The 17,641-nt window shown below is 43.3% G+C and overlaps 1 protein-coding gene across 3 annotated transcripts in view; it reads right to left on the reverse strand.

Annotated features, from left to right (window-relative positions):
- Positions 1 to 17,641, reverse strand: part of CAPN1 (calpain 1) — a 171,244-nt gene that overhangs the window by 20,201 nt on the left and 133,402 nt on the right. For all 3 annotated transcript variants that reach the window (XM_033954078.1, XM_033954079.1, XM_033954080.1), the window contains 5 exons: positions 10,071 to 10,082; positions 9,140 to 9,351; positions 8,963 to 9,002; positions 7,048 to 7,113; positions 4,928 to 4,985 (listed from right to left, as the gene is read on the reverse strand). In XM_033954078.1, coding sequence (XP_033809969.1) covers positions 4,928 to 4,985; positions 7,048 to 7,113; positions 8,963 to 9,002; positions 9,140 to 9,351; positions 10,071 to 10,082 — 388 coding nt within the window. The remainder of the gene's footprint in view (positions 1 to 4,927; positions 4,986 to 7,047; positions 7,114 to 8,962; positions 9,003 to 9,139; positions 9,352 to 10,070; positions 10,083 to 17,641) is intronic.

Here is a 17,641-nt window from a genome sequence, read left to right on the forward strand (position 1 = left end):
AAATTTAAATGAGGGCGACCACATGGATCGCTAATGTGCGATCCTGACGCATGCACAGACCATCTGCTTTCCCTGTAGATGGTTTGCGCATGCGTTCGGCGTTCGTTTTTGCTGGGGGGGGGGTTGTTTTTTTGTTACTGGCCCCGACTCTCTTGCTCTGAGTGATCCCTGGCATTTAAAGCAGGCAATTTTTTATTCTCCTACTCTCCGCTGTCCTTCCCCGCAGTGCAGCCCCACTTTAAAACCACGGGCTCGCACTGCGGGGAAGGACGGCAGAAACCAGGAGAGTCAGGGCAGCAACAGCAGGGCTCAGCAGGAGGAGGGCTCGGCTGGAAGGGGCGTTTGTATGGAAAATTCAGCTGGAAAGAACAGAGAGCAGAGATGGGCTGCAGGGCTGGGATTTCAGGCATGCAGACGGTCGGAAAGGACGCTTGCGACTGGTCCCCAGCAGTCGATTCTTGTGTTGATCGGCCAGCCCAGTCAGATTCAAAAATTTCTTTAGTGAATCACGTCCCTGCCTACTTTGCATGCTGTTCCCCTCATTTGCATGCACGGATTGGAATCGGATCGGCACAGAGGTAAGTGAATCAGGCCGGAGTAAAATCGGGTCGCAAACTGATCGGTACACGATCGGTTTGCTTAGTGAATCTAGCCACACAAACTCACAGAACCAACGATGGGTACTTTCACCTGCAGAAAGGGTGGGTAATTTTCAAATAAAAACACAAAAACAATCTACTCTCTTCCAATGCAAGGAGAAAACAATCAGAGTTCAACAAGTGGGGTACATATAACAAAGTGAAGAAAAGAGACCTCAGTTAAAGCTAGAACTAGCTAGGAACTCACTGCTACAGCTCAACAGGGCGCAGTCTTGGTGGAGGCACCGGCTCCCGTTCTCCTCTCCGCCCCCCCCATGCTCCTTCCCTGCCTCTCCCCCCCCCCCCCCACTACTGCATGTGCGCGCCCCTTCCCTTCCCACGTACCTCTTTAATATTCCCGGTGCAAGCAGCAACCCCAATCTGCTGCTCGAGCAAGTGTAGGTTCTTCCTCTGACTTCACTTCCTGGACCCGCGCCTAGGAAGTGATATCAAAGGATTAGCTGACGCTTGTACGAGCAGCAGGTTGAGGTTGCTGCTCGCACCGGGAATGTTAAAGAGGTACGGGAGAAAGGAAGGGGCATACGCGGACGTGGCAGGAGGGGGTGCGGAAAGGAGCGGGGAGGGGGGGCTGAGAAGACAGCGGGGGAGGGGCACCACCACCCTGGGTGCCTCTCACTTTCATTACGCCACTGTTTACTGTCCTTCCACTACCTCATAAGAATATAAGAATAGCCTTACTGGGTCAGACCAATGGTCATTCTAGTCCTCAAGGTGGCCAATCCAAATAAACTAGTACCTGGCAAATACCCAAAAAGTAACAACATTTCATGTTACCGATCCAGTGCAAGCAGTGGCTTCCCCCATATCTATCTCAATAGTAGACTATGGACTTTTCTCCAGGAAATTGTCCAAACCTTTCCTAAACCCAGCTAGGTTAATCACTCCTACCACAACCTCTGGCAATGCATTCCAGTGCTTAACTATTCTCTGAGTGAAAAAATATTTCTTCTTATTGGTTTTAAAAGTATTTTCATGTAACCTTAACAAGTGTCCCCCTAGTCTTGTAGTTTTTGATGGAAGTAAAAAAATCGATCCACTTGTACCCATTCTACACCACTCAGAATTTTGTAGACTTTAGTCATATTCCCCTCACCCGTCTCTTTTCCAAGCTGAAGAGCCCTAACCTTATTTATTTATTTACTAGTTTTTTAGCCCATTACATTAACAGATGCTAGACTAGATGTGTAGACTTAGGCATTTCTTTCTTTCTCGCTGCCCCCTGTCTGTCTGTCTTATTTTCTTTCTTTCTATCTGCCCCCTGTCTGTCTTCCCTTCTCCATTCCTTTTACCTTACCCCTGTCCAGCATCCGCTAGGCCAGGCAGCCTCGGGGCTTTTGCTAGGCCGGCCCACCTCACATTATCAAAGTGGGCCGGCCTAGCAAATGCCCCGTGACTGCTGCCGCTGCTGGTCCAGAAGGAGAGGTGTCATCAGAAGTCAGCCGGCGTTGGAGATCAGGGCAGGAACGTTGCTGGGGAAAATGCTGCACGTGTCGCAAACCACCTAAGGCTCCTACTGCACATGCGGTAACACAGAGCCACAGATCACGGATCACAGCCGCACGGAGTTTCAACTGCGCATGCACGCAAATGGTTTTATTATAGCAGATGTCAATTTTTATCCCGTCTTCCCAAAAAGCTCAGAATGGGTTACAAGAAGACAGTTACAAAATAAGTCTGAGGACATGACCAGATACAAACAGGAAGTACAGAAGGAGGCATATAGGGCAGGAGTCTATTTGATAATATCATTTTTAATAGAAAGAGAGTCTTCACAGCTCTTCAAAAAGCCATCAGTGAATCTAGTCTTCTGGTTTGTGCAGGCAGCTGGTTCTATAGTCAAGGGATAAAGTGGCTGTAAGAGCGTTTGCATGCAGTTTCCATCTGGAGATACCTTCCTGGGGGGGTGGGGACGATGAGTCATTTCTCCACTCCAGAGCGGAGGGAACGGTTGGGGGTGTACAGTCGTAGTTTGGTTGTGACATAGGTGGGAGTCTTGTGGGTGGAAGATTTTATGTGCAAGGGCCTTGAAGGTGCAGAGCTTGCTGACGGGAAGTTAGTGGGCTGCATTGAGTGCTGGTGTTATGGGGTCGTGGAAGCTGAGGTTATACAGGAGGTGGATAGCTGAATTCTGCACTCGCTGGAGGCATTTCAAGTCTTTCATGGTGATGCTGTTAAACAAAGAATTGCAGTAGTCTTTTCTAGAGAGTACATAGGCATAGAGGAGCTGTGCAAAATCTGGGTTTGAGAGGTAAGGTTTGATCTTCCATAGATGGCAAAGATAATAAGGAAGTGACGACTACTGTGAGATATGTGCATAGAGAGATAAGTGGCCATCTAGTATCACTCCCAGATTGTGCACTTGATCCTTTGCCATTATGGAGGTGGCTTCCCAGGATAATGTTAAGTGGATGAAGCTACAGTTCTTCTTTTTGATCCAGAGAAGTTCAGTTTTAGCGGTATTTAGTTGGAGCATCCAGTTCTTCATGTCGGAGAGGCAGTGGTGGAGGTTGGAAAGTTGGGTGGGCCAGTCCTTGCCCAGTGGGAGTAGTAGCTATATGTTGTTGGCATAGGAGTGAACCTTGCTGTTGTATCTGTGGGAAATGTCAATGACAGGTCTGATGTACAGGTTGAAGAGGAACGGAGACAGTAAAGCACTTTGAGGAACTCCATATTTAATGGGTTTAGGCTCTGATTTCTCCTTGCCTAGTAGCACTGTTTGTTTACTTTTTAGTCTTTCCTCATACAACCGAAGTTCCATCCCCTTTATCATCTTTGTCGCTCTTCTTTGAACCTTTTCTAGTTATGCTATATCTTTCTTGAGATAAGGTGACCAGAACTGAATGCAGTACTCAAGGTGAGGTTGACCATGGAGCAATACAGAGGCATTATAACATTCTTAGTCTTGTTAACCATCCCTTTTTTAAATAACTCCTACCGTGTTTCCCCGATGGCAAGACACTGTCTTATTTTTTTTGGAAGGCCAAAATATGCTCTAGGGCTTATTTTCGGGGGGATGCCTTATTTACCCTTTCATGTCCCCTCTGTATCTCTATCCTTATTCAGTAGGTCCTACTTACCCTTTCTCTTCTTTGTGTCACTATCTCTATTTTCAGCTTTCCCCCCCTTTTCCTTTGTTACTGCACCCTGTAGCTAGAATCTTTCCACCCTCCCTCCACTCCGGCCCAGCCCAGTATGAAATATTTCCTTTTGTTTCCCTCCCCTCTCTCTTTCTCTCTCTCTTCTGCTCCCTCACCCACGAGTCCTGCATCTGGCCCTCTCCCTTCTACCCGCACCTGGCAACACCCCCCTGCTCCGCGGCTCTCTTCAGTAACTTGTCAGCAGCGGTGATCAAGACAAGCTACCGACATCGAGGCCTTCCCTCTACGAGTCCCGCCTTTGTGGAAAAAGGAAGTTGAAACAAGCGGGACTCGCAGAGGGTAGGCCCCGACGTCAGAAGCTTGTGTCGATCGCTGCTGCTGAGTTGCCGAAGAGAGCCGCGGAGCAGGGGATGTGGCCGGAAGCAGGTAGAAGGGAGAGGGAGATAGGAAGGCTGTAGATCTCCGGAGCATGACACCGACCCCGGCCAGGATGATTTCTTTTTCAGGCGTGCATCTTACAAGTCCGGCGTCGCGGCGGGAAATAGCCATGCTGAGCAGTGAGCTCAGCACTACACAGATGAAAGCCTTGCTTGCTGATTGGTCCGGCGGCACGGCCGCCGGACCAATCAGCAAGCAAGGCTTTCATCTGTGTACGTGCTGAGCTCACTGCTCAGCATGGCTATTTCCCGCCGCGACGCCGGACTTGTAAGTTGCATGCCTGCGTGACACACTACCAGAGCCACGGCAAAGGTGGAAAAGAGCCGCATGCGGCTCTGGAGCCGCGGGTTGCCGACCCCCGAGGTAGACGGAGGGACCACACGGAGTCACCCACCGTATCACCCGATTCGGGTAAGCGCAGGTATCGGTGGGTGGCTTATTTGCGGGGGGGGGGTGCCTTATTTTACAATTTTTTCTAAAAAGGGGGGGCTGTCTTATTTGATGGCCCTGCCTTATCATCGGGGAAACACGGTAGCATCTTGTTTGCTTTTTTGGCTGCCGCTGCCCATTGAATGGAGGTTTTCATTGTATCATCTACAATAACACCCAGATCATTTTCTTGGGCACTAACCCTTTCCTAGCTCAAAATCCTTCCAGTTGATACCATCAGAACTCAGGATACCATTAGTCAGACACTGGGGCCTCCTCCTGCCTCTGCCCTCTCTGACTTACGTTTACAGATGATCTTGTTCAGGATTGTCTGAAGCTCCTTCACACTAATCTCTTGATCCTGTGACATGGAAGGGAAAAGGGAGTGAGTCAAGACCCAGGCAAATCCAATCAAAAGGAAACTTATTAAAATGCTTTTTTCTCATGTGGTTCATTTCAATAATGAGGCAATTACATTTAGAAAATATGAATAGCCCCCAGGGCAATAGATAACAGACAAGAGCAGCAACAATATTTAAGAAAACCTGTGATAAGCCCACTGGATCCTCAGCAGTGGGGAATAAGGGTTAAAAACTAGGATAGCACAAATTCAAAAATGTTAGAGGAAAACCAGAGATCAGCTGAAGTCTATGGTTAAGTACCAGAAATAAACCTGGACAGATCAGTCGATACATGTGCAGCCCCATTTTAGACAGGTCAGGACCCTTCCCTTCCCCTGTTTAAAAGCAGACTGAAAACCCACCTTTTCGATATAGCCTTCAATCCTTAACCCTACTCCTCTGCCCTCCAACCCAGCTGATTAACTGTTCCCCTTAACTGTATCCATGACATCTTGTTTGTCAGTTTAGATTGTAAGCTCTTTCGAGCAGGGACTGTTTTCTTCTTCTTTGTGACTCTGTGCAGCACAGCGTACGTCTGGTAGCACTATAGAAATAATTAATAGTAGTAATAGTAGTGTAGAAGTAGGAATTGAGATGGCCAGTATTTTAGAACAGATTGTGCCAATGTAGATCCTGTTCTATAATACAAGGGAAATGGATGTTTATATGCTGGGTGCTTGAAGCATAAACATTAATTTTAGAAAAATAAAAGTACTGTATTAAAAAATTGGTGGTTTCAAAGCCAGCACATAACCAACTGTCACCATCACCCTATCTAAGCTGGAGGAATTATGAGATTTTTGTGGACTGTCTTCATCCGCCTCCTGAGCAGGCTGGTATGGCCTGAGAAATTGTTCATTTTGGGATTTAGTGGCCTCATGCGGCTGGTATGGCTTTAGGACCATCAAGATGGATCTTTTCCGCAAGGGTCAGCTGGACCCTATGTTCCACATCATAGCGGAGGGCCTTTTCGATTGGCAGAGGATTGATATACTATGTTCTTGTGGACCTTAAGGGCTATGTTTCCAAGTGGGGGCCCTCGGGCCCTGAACTATTCCTGGGACCTTCTCTGTAAAATGCAGAGCCCTGAAGAAATGATTTTTCAATCATGATACGTTGGCCTCAATAGTGCCTGAATCACGTTATTAAACCTGTCTGCCATGAAGCAACAGATAAGTGGGGCTTGCATTTTTTTGGATGATGATTTAATTATTTTACCATTAAAATTATTACAGCGGGGTCTGCCTATGATAGACTGTTGAAGGTTAACCAATGAGAAATTCGGGTTCTCCTTCATAGCTCTGGAGCAGAGATTGCCCGGTAGCTTCTGAGGCAAAGCCCCTGCAAATGCATTTCAACTGTAGGCTTTAGACAGAAAATAGTTGAAATTTGAGCTTTAGCTTCAGCGTTTACACTGAGAGGGGAGATATTAAAGACATTTAAATACCTCCATAACATAAATTCATAGGAGACAAGTCTCTCTCAGCTGAAAGGAAACTCTGGAATACAGGGGCATAGGATGAAGGTGAAAGGGGTTAGACTCAGGAATAATCTAAGGAACTATTTCTTTATTGAAATGATGATGGATATATGGAACAGTCTTCCAATGGAGGAGATGGAGATAGATCATGTCTTACTTTAACAAAGCATGGGAAAAGCAGATAGGATCTCTAAGGGAGAGGTAGGTGGTACTGACAGGCTTACAAGATAAGCCATACGGTCATTATCTTCCATCATTTTCTGTGTTTCTATGCTATTAAGTCTTACAGTCCTTAAGTGTTGTTATGTTCTACATATCTATGTCTTTATATTCAAAAACTCCTTTCGTTTAATTATTCCTGCAGTTATGAATGAGGATCTTCACTTGTGGATCTTCATCAGAGCTTTCACCTGATAGATAGACAACAGGAATACATTACGGAGAGCTGAAGAGCCCTTTGAATGTGTCACATTGACACACACAGGGAGCAGAAATATGGAATGCAATTCTCCCACCCTAGATGCTTAGAATCATATACTTACAGGTCCAGATAACTGCTTGAAGAGCGTTTTAAAGCTCTCATCTATCTCTTCTTCTGAGAGTATATGCTGTGAAAAGATGGAGAAAATAGTGATCAAAATTCCAATGAACATCACAATTCATTTCTAGTGCAGCCACTGCAACCACAGGGTCAACTGCAGAGAGGCTGCTTGCTTCTGTATAGTATTAGACTCTGTGATGTTACACAAGATCATCAGAAAAGTCAGCTTAGTCCCATCAAAGGTCAGCAAGCCCAACATCCTCAGAACTATTTAACCAGCTAGGAACTGGTCCTGGCCGCTTTAACAGCACTTGGGGCCAGATTCTCAAAACTTAAACGCCATTGCTAAACTATTTACCAACGGTTTAGCCTGTAAGCATTTTAGAGGCAGATTATCAAAACGGATTATCTCTGTCAATAGTAAGCTTTCTAGCAGTCTCCAACAATGACATGCAAATGGGCTCTCCAACATTGAAATGAGCCCTCTGGTGGATTCTTAAAAAACGCCGAGCCATTTTCTAAAAGTGACATCGGCTTTTGGTGACATAAAAAAAAGCAACTGGTCTAGGGGTGCCGGTCAGTGTCAGAGACTGTTAGAAAGTCTGTGTTATGATGCAGGGGGAGCTGCATCACAACACTCCTACCCTCCCCTGCAGTGGCGGTGAACACCCCCCTCCCCGGAACAGCAGCAACACCCCTCCCTGCAGTGGGAGAGATGCCCAACCTCCCCTGCTGGCAAATGACCCCCCCTCTGCCATAGAACACCGACCCCCGCCTCCGATGCCCCTTCACCCTTACCTCCAAATTGATGCACAGAAGGACATGGACTACTTCCTCCCAGAAGTCCTACATCGTCAAAAAATGGGCCTTCCTCTCCCCGGTGCATCTCGGGATGCACCAGGGAAGGATCTGATGCTCTGATTGGCCCAAGTTGTTTAATGCCCCTCCAATTAAACAGCCTGAGCCAATCAGAGCCTCAGGCCCCTCCCCAGATGCACCGGGAAGGGGCTAAGGTTCTGCTTGGCCCAGACGCCTAAGGCCCCTCCAATGGGGTGAGACCTTCTTCATACACTAATTGGGGTGGGATCTTCTTCATACATTAATTGCTAAAACAGCTCCCTAGAAGAAAATTTTTTCCCCAAAAACTTTTTTTCTCATTTGACAGATAAGTGCTTTTCAGCCTTGCAAAATTAAAGGACAGACACATTTGTTTTTCAATGTAGTAAAAAGTGAAATTAATAAGGAGAATTTAATTTTTGAGATGTGAGAGTTTTTTATGCCAGTGAGGGTCAACCCAAACTGACTGTAAGAAAATATAATTCCGGATGGGGTTCTGAGGCTTTTCCTCTCACATTTATATTCATATAACTATCTAAGTAAGTATTTGTTCATGTATACATTTTTATAATATTCATTACATACTAACCCCCCCTTTCATCAAGCTGCACTGCCGAGCAGTGCGAGCTAAATGCCAATCTACCCATAGGAACAGAATAGGTGGCTCATTATTTAGCTCGTGCTGCTCAGCAGTGCAGCTTGATAGAAGAGGGAGTTAGTTTGCTGCACTTCATTTCACAGTGAATCTTCACAAGGTGGAAGTGTTTTGGATTGGTATTATTGATTCCACTGCTTCTTGTAGTGTAGTTGGATTTTGATCATTTGTAAGCAATTGCTTTCCCAATCTAGCAAGCTACTAATTTTTTTATGGACCTTTCCTCCTGGAACTTGCTCAATCCTCTTTTGAATTCTACTCTATGGTAGTGTGTGTTGTAGTGTAGCAAGTGGCACATCAATGTTATTTAGATTGGCTTTAAAGGGTTTAATGAGATGCTAGGACTGGGGACAGGGCACATGCTGAGCCTTTGGAGAAAGATAACACTTCATGCCTTTGGACAAGAGCAGGACTTGATTTTTACCTCTTCTGGCAGATCAGCCTTGATATCATCATCCATTACCCTGAAGGGAAATTCAAAAACATTCAGCATGTCAATTACTAGCCAAGACAAACACCAATTTCTACTTGGGTCACAGTATTTGTGGGGGAGGGGGAGACTTTCTTGTGTGAGCAGTGGGATTACGCCCATTACACTTACACTGTGCCATGTTTGTTCTCTGAAAAGACCCGTACAACGAAGTCACCCTCTTTATTGGGCTCAAAGGTGGAAGGCACCAGGATATACTCGCCCCGGGGCAGCTTCATTCGTGTGCTGACCTCCCGAAGGTTGATGAACTGCTCGGATCGGGCCCGTGAGTTGTTGGTCAGGAAGAAATCACGCTTGAGGTGAACAACTGGCTGGTTATGGCACTGCGAAAGAGATTCTGTGGCATTAGAGGCCTGGTTATATGACCCACCCCTGCCTCCTGGCTAGCTATTGTTACTCTTATATCACAGATATACACCATCAGGACAAACTTGGGAGAGAGTGGGTAGCTGATTCGCTGTAAAATGACATTTTTTTTTGCTAAGGCTAGAGAGACAATGCAAGGTGAACTCTTTGCTCATCATGCATACGGCATTTCATATGCACCCCCAAACACTTATAGAAAGTGAACTTAGTATGCACACTAAAGGGAGGGAGTGGTCTATTGGTTAAAACTGCTGCCTCAGCACCCTGAGGTTGCGAGTTCAATTCCAGCATGCTCCTTGTGACTCTGGGCAAGTCACTTAATTCCTCCATTGCCCCAGGTACCACAATTAGATTGTGAGCTGGCCAGGACGGATGGGGAAAAAAACTTGAGCACCTGATCACTATTCAAATGTATTGTAAACTGCTTTGGGTGGAATCTCTTCATGAAAAGGTGGTTAATAGATCCAAATAAATAAATAGGATGGGACCTGCCTGATGAAGACAATGAAGTGATGAATGGCTCCTATCCCCAACACTCAAGATCACTGAAACATCATCTCTCTCTCTGACATGGTGACTCCTGCTCCTTGTACTTCCCATTAGAGCCCAAGAATCTACCACAAACATAACCCTGATCACTCATACAGAAGAAGAGAGATGAGGGGAGAATACATACCTCTGAAGGCACCTAAAAAGGGAAAAAAACAGAAAAATTCATCAGCAATCTGCCTTTGCATGCACTGATATTACTGAGCGAGTTCCCCTGCACTGACAGGTGATCCTTGGACTACAGTTATTTCCATAAATGTGATTACATGCCATAACTGCAAAGCACCAGCATATTAAAACAATATACAAAATTACAATCAGACTTAAAAATATAATCTCCCCAAATAAAAATATCAAGTGTAATTAATATTTGTGAGCGCATATAAGGAGAAATGATATCTTACCTGATAATTTTTTTCCTTATAATCCTGTTGACCAGCAGTTGGAGAGTGAAAAAAAGTAGTTCTCCGTGATATGCTCCATAAGGGAACTGTGCACACACAGCTATTTTCAATGGCATAACAATGAGATTACAGATATAGAGAGAGAAGATAGTATACCTTTAAACCAAGGCTCACTCACAGCAAGCAAGCAATTTTGACTGGAAGGGGAGATCGTGCCTAACGAACTTATTGCACTTCTTCGAAGGAATTAACAAACGGATGGACAGAGGAGACCCCATAGACATCATATATCTAGATTTCTAAAAAGCCTTTGACAAGGTACCCCATAAATGCCTACTTTGGAAACTGAAGAACCATGGGGTGGAAGGAGACGTACATAGATGGATCAGAATCTGGTTGGCGGGTAGGTCACAGAGGGTAGGAGTATACTGGAGGAGGGTCACGAGTGGTGTTCCACAGGGCTCGGTGCTTGGACCGCTGCTATTTAATATATTTATAAAAGATCTAGAAACAGGGACGAAGTGCGAGATAATAAAATTTGCGGACGACACCAAACTATTTAGTGGAGCTCCGACTATAGAGGACTGCGAAGAATTGCAAAGGGACTTGAACAAACTAGGGGAATGGGCAACGAGATGGCAGATGAAGTTCAACGTTGAGAAATGCAAAGTACTACATGTGGGAAGTAGGAACCCGAGGTACAGCTATACGATGGGAGGGATGTTATTGAAGGAGAGTATCCAAGAAAGGGACTTAGGGGTAATGGTGGACATGACAATGAAGCCGACGGCACAGTGCGCAGTGGCCACTATGAGAACGAATAGAATGCTAGGTATAATCAAGAAGGGTATTACTACTAGAATGAAAGAAGTTATCCTGCCAGAATGAAAGAAGTTATCCTGCCATTGTATCGGGCGATAGTGCGTCCGCATCTGGAGTAATACATCCAATATTGGTCGCCGTACCTTAAGAAGGATATGGCGTTACTCGAGAGGGTTCAGAGAGCGACATGTCTGATAAAAGGTATGGAAAACCTTTCATACGCTGAGAGATTGGAGAAACTGGGACTCTTTTCCCTGGAGAAGAGGAGACTTAGAGGGGATATGATAGAGACTTACAAGATCATGAAGGGCATAGAGAGAGTGGAGAGGGACAGATTCTTCAAACTTTCGAAAAATAAAAGAACAAGAGGGCATTCTGAAAAGTTGAAAGGGGACAGATTCAAAACGAATGCTAGGAAGTTCTTCTTTACCCAACCTGGAATGCGCTTCCAGAGGGCGTAATAGGGCAGAGTACGGTACTGGGATTCAAGAAAGGATTGGACAATTTCCTGCTGGAAAAGGGGATAGAGGGGTATAGATAGAGGATTATTGCACAGGTCCTGGACCTGTTGGGCCGCCGCATGAGTGGACTGCTGGACACGATGGACCTCAGGTCTGACCCAGCGGAGGTATTGCTTATGTTCTTATGTTAACTACCAGTCAATGTTGTCCAAAGCAGGAGTTGATGGGAAAACTCACATGAGTAACTTAAAAAGAGAATCCTGTCAGAAAGACATTAAAATCATTTTGACTTCCCAGAACTCTGTGTTAGAAAGGAGATTAACCAAATGCAAAGCTGAACTAAACAACCAGAGTAGAAAAATAAGATGGATAGCCAGACTACAGAGAAGCAGTGGAACAATGCTTCCGCAGTCAGGCTGAGCTCAAGAATCTAAGAACCTCAGCAACCCAGATACAGTGGAAACTGCAGTTCAAAGTGGCAGTGATCAGGTGTAATTGTATAAATTACCATAGCAAAAAATGAAAAACTGCCACACACTTCACTAAAGAAAAAGCTAGCCCACCAGAGGACGCACACCCATAACTGAACCCAGACTAGAAAAGTGATTGTACCTGTAGCTGAGGGCAGTTGAAGACAAAGTTGTAGAGCTCCACCACATGCTTAGGAACAGTAACCAGGAAGCCATAAAGTTCACCTGAGATCATGCAAATGGGCCAGATGAACTGTGGACATCCACTGAAAAGATATAATTCCAAGGCACTGTAGCAACACTGTCCCAGAGAAGAATAGACTACCAAACCTTGAGAAGAGAGGTAAGCTGAACCATGAGGGTAATGATAAACTGAGGTCGGAATTGATAGAAGGTCCTTGTGACCCTGGGCAAGTCACTTAATCCCCCCCCCCCCCAATTGCCACAGGTACATTGGATAGATTGTGAGCCCGCCGGGACAGATAAGGAAAAATGCTTGAGTACCTGAATAAACTCATGTAAACCGTTCTGAGCTCTCCTGGGAGAATGGTATAGAAAATCGAATTAAATAAATAATAAATAAATAAATAAATAAAAGGTGATAAACCAGCAAAAATATGACTCCTCCAGAACTGCATGGTAGTCAGTTTCATACGAGTCCCAAGAAGGTAAACTGCCTACCCAAGAAAACAGAGCCAGAAATTTTCCTCTGCAATCCTCAGTTAGACAAATGTGGACATGCTGAAAGGAAGAAAATTCTTATTCTTCTGGAGAGGACATGAAGCTCACCAGAGGCAGAGAAACAAAGCCTGCTTGATCCTCAAGAAGTGTTCTTCCAATAGAAAACACCGAAAGCCCATAAAGGCTCTAAGATAAATATCAGATAATAAGTAGATATAAACATACACATAACATAAAAATTTACTTCTATACCGCAATACCGTTAAGTTCTATGTGGTTTACAAACAGCCCCGAAGCCCTTTATATCTCTATGGGTTTCGGGACTCTTTGTAGAAGAGGGATTAAGTTACCTACGTATCTAGTGAACAGGTAGGATTTCAAATGTTGATAAGTTGATATTCCTAAATAGTTGATAAGTACAAGAAGTTGTGATTAGAAGATTTAAATCATTATCCCAGGATGCTGCCTGATATGACAAAAGATGATGATTATATCTTTTAAATTTGCACCTTTTGACAAATGGAAAATTAAATAGTGCATGTAAACGTCTAGAGTGCCTAATGTTGGCAAATGTAAACAAATCTACGAGGTAACTAGGTACGAGGCCAGATAAAACCTTGTAACAAATGTAGCTAAACTTAAACTTCACCCGGGACTCTATTGGCAACCAATGCAATTTGCGAAAAAAAAGAGTGACATGATCAAACTTTTTCAAATTGAAAATAAGTCGGACCTCTGCATTCTGAATACGTAATCTATACAGATTTTTTTCTGTGCCTGATAGGTAGACAATATTACAATAGTCCAGCTAACTCAAGACCAAAGACTGTACCAAAACTCTAAACGATGAGGCATCAAATATGCTCTAATAGTACATAGTTTCCATAATATATGAAAACCTTTTTGTATTAGCATCCACTTGGTTCTTCATGGTCAAATTCTGATCCAAAATTACACCTAAGATCTTAAAGGTCTATTGGATTGGATGAGAGCCTGTAATAGGAGATGAGGGGCAGAAATGTTGCCAAGTAACAGAATGCAATTTTTTTTTTTTTTTTGCCTAGCTAAAAAAAGATGGCATCCTCTAGCACCTGGGCAAACCCAAAGAGCTGGGCAAGAAGCAAGTCAGAGGGTAGATAAAGTATGTGCCACAAAGCTGAAGAGATGCTCAGGTAAAAGGGAAAAATCCCTGAATTGTCTATGTGAGACAGACCAATTGGATTGGATTTATTAATTTGATATACCACTTTTGACAACCAAGTATTAAGCGGTTTACAATATAAACAAGTTACAAGAAAAAAAAATATTACATCAGTAAAAGACAAATACAAAACCAAAAGATCTTAGTCTAACAAACAAATAAAAATCAGTCTACAGCTTAGATCATAATTATAATGAACAGAACACCTTCCGCAACCAAGAAAATTAGATCCTTACTTCAGGAGTTAGATTCTCAAAGAAAGCAGCAAGGAAATCCCTTATTGAGCCTACATGACTAAGGACTAATGCATAAATACAGCTAAGCCTAGAAAAAAAAATGAAGGGAAGTTAGGAGAAACAATCTCATTTGAAAAATAAAGTTGAAGCCTTGATGAGAAACTCAGCTAAAGCTCCCGAAGAAAGCTTGACCAAAGACCCACATTGAGCCTTACTAACTCTGCAGAAATGAGCTCAGCTGAAGGCAAGCTGAATAAGCTTGCAGAAAAATCATTTGGGTGGGGGATGTGAATCCTAACTGAATCTGAGCTAAACAACTCATGGTCTGCCCCCATATTCATGAAAAAGCCAAAAAGAGAGGCAATATAACTCACACAGTACTAAGCTGTTGAGTGACAAAAGAGAACATAAACAAACAAAAAGTCACTCCATATGTATTGAATCAGAAAAAACATCTAAAAATGTTCTTCTTTACTGTTTTTAGGAACTGTGCTCAGAGACATGAAGGCTATAAAACCGCCTCACCACCCAATCATTGCATAGTTCAATACAGCGTCAGAAGAATGGTATATCTCTCTCTAGTTGATTACTCAAAACCAAACAGGTTATAGCTTTATCATTTTGGGTATGAAACTCTAAAAAGAATAAAACACTGTACTGAACTATGCAATGATTGTGTGGTGAGGCGGTTTTATAGCCTTCATGTCTCTGAGCACAGTTCCTAAAAACAGTAAAGAAGAACATTTTTTGATTTTTTTTTTCTGATTCAATACATATGGAGTGACTTTTTGTTTGTTTTTGCCCATATTCATGAAGGCAGGCTTATTTTAGTGTATGTAACTTTAAGTCAGGTTCCCAATGTTCATAGCTTTAAGTGGACTGCTCCTGTCCTGTTCTGAGCTCTGTATCTTCTCTCTCTCCATGATTCTAGCTAAATACTGCTCTTAGGAAGCACTGTTCCCAATCAAATTTTTACCTTTAGTGCTGCTAGTCTCCAAGTATAGCTTTAGTGCTGCTAATTTCTAAAGCACAACATTATCTTTTGCAAGAAGCTGAAAATACCCATCCCTGCAGCAGGGTATTACACTGACAGAGGGTGGGACTTTGGCAAGAGCCACAGCTTTGTACAAGCAATAAACTAAGGTCATTCATTTTTTTTTTATTTGAGTTTTGTATTAAAGACGTTTTGCTTAAAGAGTTGAGAGTCCATCCGATAATGTTCTGGAGACCACAGTGCTGAGTTTAAGCTGCTGACAATCCTCAAGGCCAGAAAGAGGTCAGAACAACTTGACTGACTCCATACAACTGAGCTCAGTTGAAACTGAGTTGCCAAATTTGGCTGACCCATGCAGGGAAGTTCAGATGAAACCAAGAGGAGTTCGAAAGAACTTGAGAATCAGGGAAATCGAGCTTTGCAGCCTAAATGCAAATAAACTACTGACCTTCCGGAAAGTAGTAAAGAAGCTTCTTTTCATGGACCAGATCAATTCTGGTCTCAAACTTTGACAGACCTCGCTTCAACGTACCTTACCTCAGAACACCTGCGCCTGCTAACCAGTTCTTCTACCGTTCACTGCAGATATGTTAATACCCATTCGTGACTCTATGATTTATTTTCTTAGATTCTGCAAAGCATGTGTTCTTAGTCACATTCTCTATAAGCTGTAAGTTATTGATTCTATAGCTTTGTGTTTTGATCCTGTAGCATGTTATTGATTCTGTAATGTATGTGTCTCTGTTCCTGAAAACGTTGTGTATGTATCCTTGTAACCCGTTCTGGGCTCCTGGAGAGGACGGGATATAAAAATGAATGAATGAATAAATAAATGTAATGAAGGCGCTCAGCCCATAGAAGACCTCAGAAATGAGCCCAGATAACTCCATGCCAAACTCTGGGAACTTGTGCTAGCAAGGTCAGAGAACCCCTGCCGTCATTGCCCAGCTCAGACAACCAATTGCTGTCAAGCATCTGCCATAGTAGCAAACCCTATGTGAACAAGGTTCACTCAACCTATGACAAGTGCTCAGGGAAATTTAAGTTCTTAAGCGGAGAGAATGCAGACTGCGGGTTAGTGATAATTGCATGGTGCCCAGTATGCTTTCTCCATGCCAGAAAGCACAGTGTATAAGCTTCAAAGGGCCAAATATCAGAGAATTAACCAATGGGAAGAAAATACATTTTTTGGAGATCCAAGGACTCAAGGACAAAAGAAATATAATAATGGGACTGCACCCAGCATTCACCAACAGGATACCCTAACTATTGGGCTAATGGTTACCAAACCTGTCCTGGGAGAACTTCAGCCAATCAGGTTTTCAATATATCCATAATGAATATTCATAAGATAGATTTGAAGTTTCAAGTTTATTTAAATTTTGTTATCCCGCCTTTACAAAGTTTCAAAGCAGCTAACATTCATAATGCATTTGAGTAGGGTAAAGACAATTAAGACAGAATAATAAAATGACATCAAATATTAAAATAACATCAAAGTTTTAAAAACCAAAAACAGCAACAACAACAAACTAAACTTTAAAACAGACAAATATATTGGCACAAAAAAAGAGGGGAAAGAACTACAATTTTTGAATGAGAACATTTAGATTGAAATAGGTCAGTATTCTGCAAGTCAAGGTTCTGCGAATCTGAGACAGAAGTGATGTTAAGGTTTGCTTGAGGTTGAAACGTAGCTCTAGTGTTCTTAATTTTATCAGTAAAATAATCGGCCAGAGATTGTGCAGAAGGTAGATGTAGTGAATCACTTTGTTTTTGATGATTAGTAGTCAAAGAACGGACGATTGAAAGAGAATACAAGCAGGGAAGACTATACTTGCTCATGTTCTGCATAGCTGCATGGAAAATTTTGGAAGTGCCATCAGTGAGAAAAATGAAATCAAATAATAGAAAGAAGCCCCAAATGCCTAGACAGCTAAAAGGTGGAAATGATGAGTTGCTCTTCAAGCACCAATAAGAATGGGTAAGGAATTGCGGTCGTGTTAAGAGGCATACAAACAAAATCAAAGCATTAGCCTCACAAATTCCCAGACATAAACACAGAACAAACTCACCAAGCTTTTTGTTAGATGTCGGCCTCTTATGAAGAGTTAAGGCAAGGGGAGTGGTGATAGGGATCTCAGAACCTCTAAGATTTTGCTCAGCTCCACTGCTTCTTGCCAAACAGGAAAGGCATTCCCAACTTCACTGCAACCCAGGAATTCCACCAGGCCAGGAGAAAAAGCCCAAATGGAACCCCCAACTCAACTAATATCCAGTAATTACTGGCTCAGGTGAATAAGTCAAAAAAAGCTGAGAAACTTTGTGGCTCAAAAGGAAAATCTCCAAAGAATAAACATGTCTCAACTAAATACTAGCTAAGAACCAAGTCAGGAACTGCATGGTTATTTTATCTTCCATCCACTTGT

This window comes from Geotrypetes seraphini, chromosome 8, assembly GCF_902459505.1.
Source record: "Geotrypetes seraphini chromosome 8, aGeoSer1.1, whole genome shotgun sequence".
In the NCBI taxonomy this organism is placed as follows: Eukaryota; Metazoa; Chordata; class Amphibia; order Gymnophiona; family Dermophiidae; genus Geotrypetes; species Geotrypetes seraphini.